The 1,856-nt window shown below is 37.9% G+C and overlaps 1 protein-coding gene across 1 annotated transcript in view; it reads right to left on the bottom strand.

The window, feature by feature from the left end:
- Positions 1-469: 469 nt before the first annotated feature.
- Positions 470-1,856, bottom strand: part of ttc9 (tetratricopeptide repeat domain 9) — an 11,876-nt gene continuing 10,489 nt past the window's right edge. Inside the window, exon 3 of the mRNA XM_014031512.1 lies at positions 470-1,450. Coding sequence (XP_013886966.1) covers positions 1,365-1,450 — 86 coding nt within the window. The 3' untranslated portion in view covers positions 470-1,364. The remainder of the gene's footprint in view (positions 1,451-1,856) is intronic.

The following is a 1,856-nucleotide window of genomic DNA, read 5'->3' as shown; positions in this document are numbered from 1 at the left end:
TATTATTATTATGTGAATCTGACACTACAAGCCCACATAGCCCCACCAGAAGTAGAATGACCCCTCCTGGGTTTTATTGACTACATGGAAGAACTTGTCAAAATTGGAATCCAACTTATGCCACACCCAAATCCACGTAACCCTCATCATTGTCCAGCCACCGGCACTCTACCAAAAGTCGCAGAGCCCCCACCGACCCCCTCTGGCTCCTTCATAATTCAAAATAGTCAAACCTGTTTGGGTTCAAGATGTTCCAGAGACTTTTGAGTGATACTTGACTTTTGATATTAACGATATTGCTGTCCAGGTGGAATAAAAGCTGAGTTGGTTTATTACAGGATGGGAATTGTAGTGCTTTCAGTGTTTTGTGTTTTGATTTGTCAGGTTATTAAATTGGCTATTTATGATCAAATGGGAGAATTGTAATGGAAAAATATGTTTGTTTTAAGCCAGTAATTCATGACATACCTTAATCAACCATTTTTCATGGCACCCTGAACAGACGTCCAGTTGCTTCATTGCTTTATTTTAATTTTCCATATCCTGGAAGACTGACAATTCACAGAAACATGTGATACTAATGTTGGTCTTGGACCTTATCGATACTAAAGTTATTTTCAGCACAATGCTTCTGTTCTATGAATACATGCTGCACCGGAGCAGCCATACAGAGGCAGGTTAAAATGTAAACAGCGAACTAAACAAGAATGTCAGATAATTATTTAACTGGACTCTGATTAAACAACTTTAGAATCTGCATGCTAACATGTAGCATCCATATTTACCTCTGGAAACAGCAAGCTGAATGTAATGTCATGTCATCTGGAGTCTGATGGAAGTCACATCGAAAATATAATGTGAACGTCCATGCAAAAATATCTGATTTGAGCAAAAAATCGGAGCTGAGCAATAAGACGTGTAGTGTGAACATAGCCATAGAGACAAATTAGATAAACAACCATCAATGCTCCCTAGTGACAATTTAGAATTATGAATGAACCTAACATGCATGTTATAGATCTGTGGTAGGAAACAGGAGCACAAAGCAATAATCCCACAAGTGCATGAGAAGAACACAAACTCTACACAAAAAAGTGAACTTGTGACTTACTTGGCAAGGCAAAAGTTTTGTATCTCTATTTCAGTGGGAAACTCACTGTCTGGAGTGGGTTTTTTTTCACAAGGAACAAACAAAAAATACACTAAGTGCACATAAATACAGTTCAATAACATAATTGGCTGTGCAAGGCTAAAGCAAACAAATATAGTTTCACAACAGGGCCTTTGATTTGTGGCCTTTAAAGTCTGGGTGGCACAAGGTAAGTCTGAAACTTATAAGTTAGAAGTCTTCAGGAAGTGAGCACTTATGTTGCATCTTTCTTTTCCCTTGGGGCATTTCGGCGAATCTTCATCTCCGTCAGCTGGATGTAGCGAATCGCATTCGTGTCTGTAAAACAAAAGCAAGAAAATTATTTCTTTCTGGTTCAGACAGGAAACAGTGCATCATTGTATTCAGAAATCTTTCAACTCAACTCCACTACCTGGGAAATGTTTAAAAAAATATTAGGAATGTTGTAATATTTTATTCAGTAGATTTTCAGTAGGTGTTCACTACAAAATATTGTATGTGTGCAAAAAGGGAGAGGAGGATGGAGAGAGGAGAGCAAAATGTGGAGGAAAGAGAGGACTAATAGACTGAACTATTGTAGTTGTAGGGGATTGTACCCAGTCATGCAGACTGACACAAGGAGCTTCAAAAATAAAAATAAACATTGTTACAAACAAAAGGAAAAAAATTGTATAGGTCTTCTGGACGGGTTCTTCTTTAATGAAACGTTTCGTCTCTCTTCCAAGAG

This window comes from Austrofundulus limnaeus, unplaced genomic scaffold, assembly GCF_001266775.1.
Source record: "Austrofundulus limnaeus strain Quisiro unplaced genomic scaffold, Austrofundulus_limnaeus-1.0 Scaffold1264, whole genome shotgun sequence".
Classification (NCBI taxonomy): Eukaryota; Metazoa; Chordata; class Actinopteri; order Cyprinodontiformes; family Rivulidae; genus Austrofundulus; species Austrofundulus limnaeus.
Note: the sequence above shows the minus strand (reverse complement) of the source record. Positions and strands in the feature narration are given on the sequence as shown.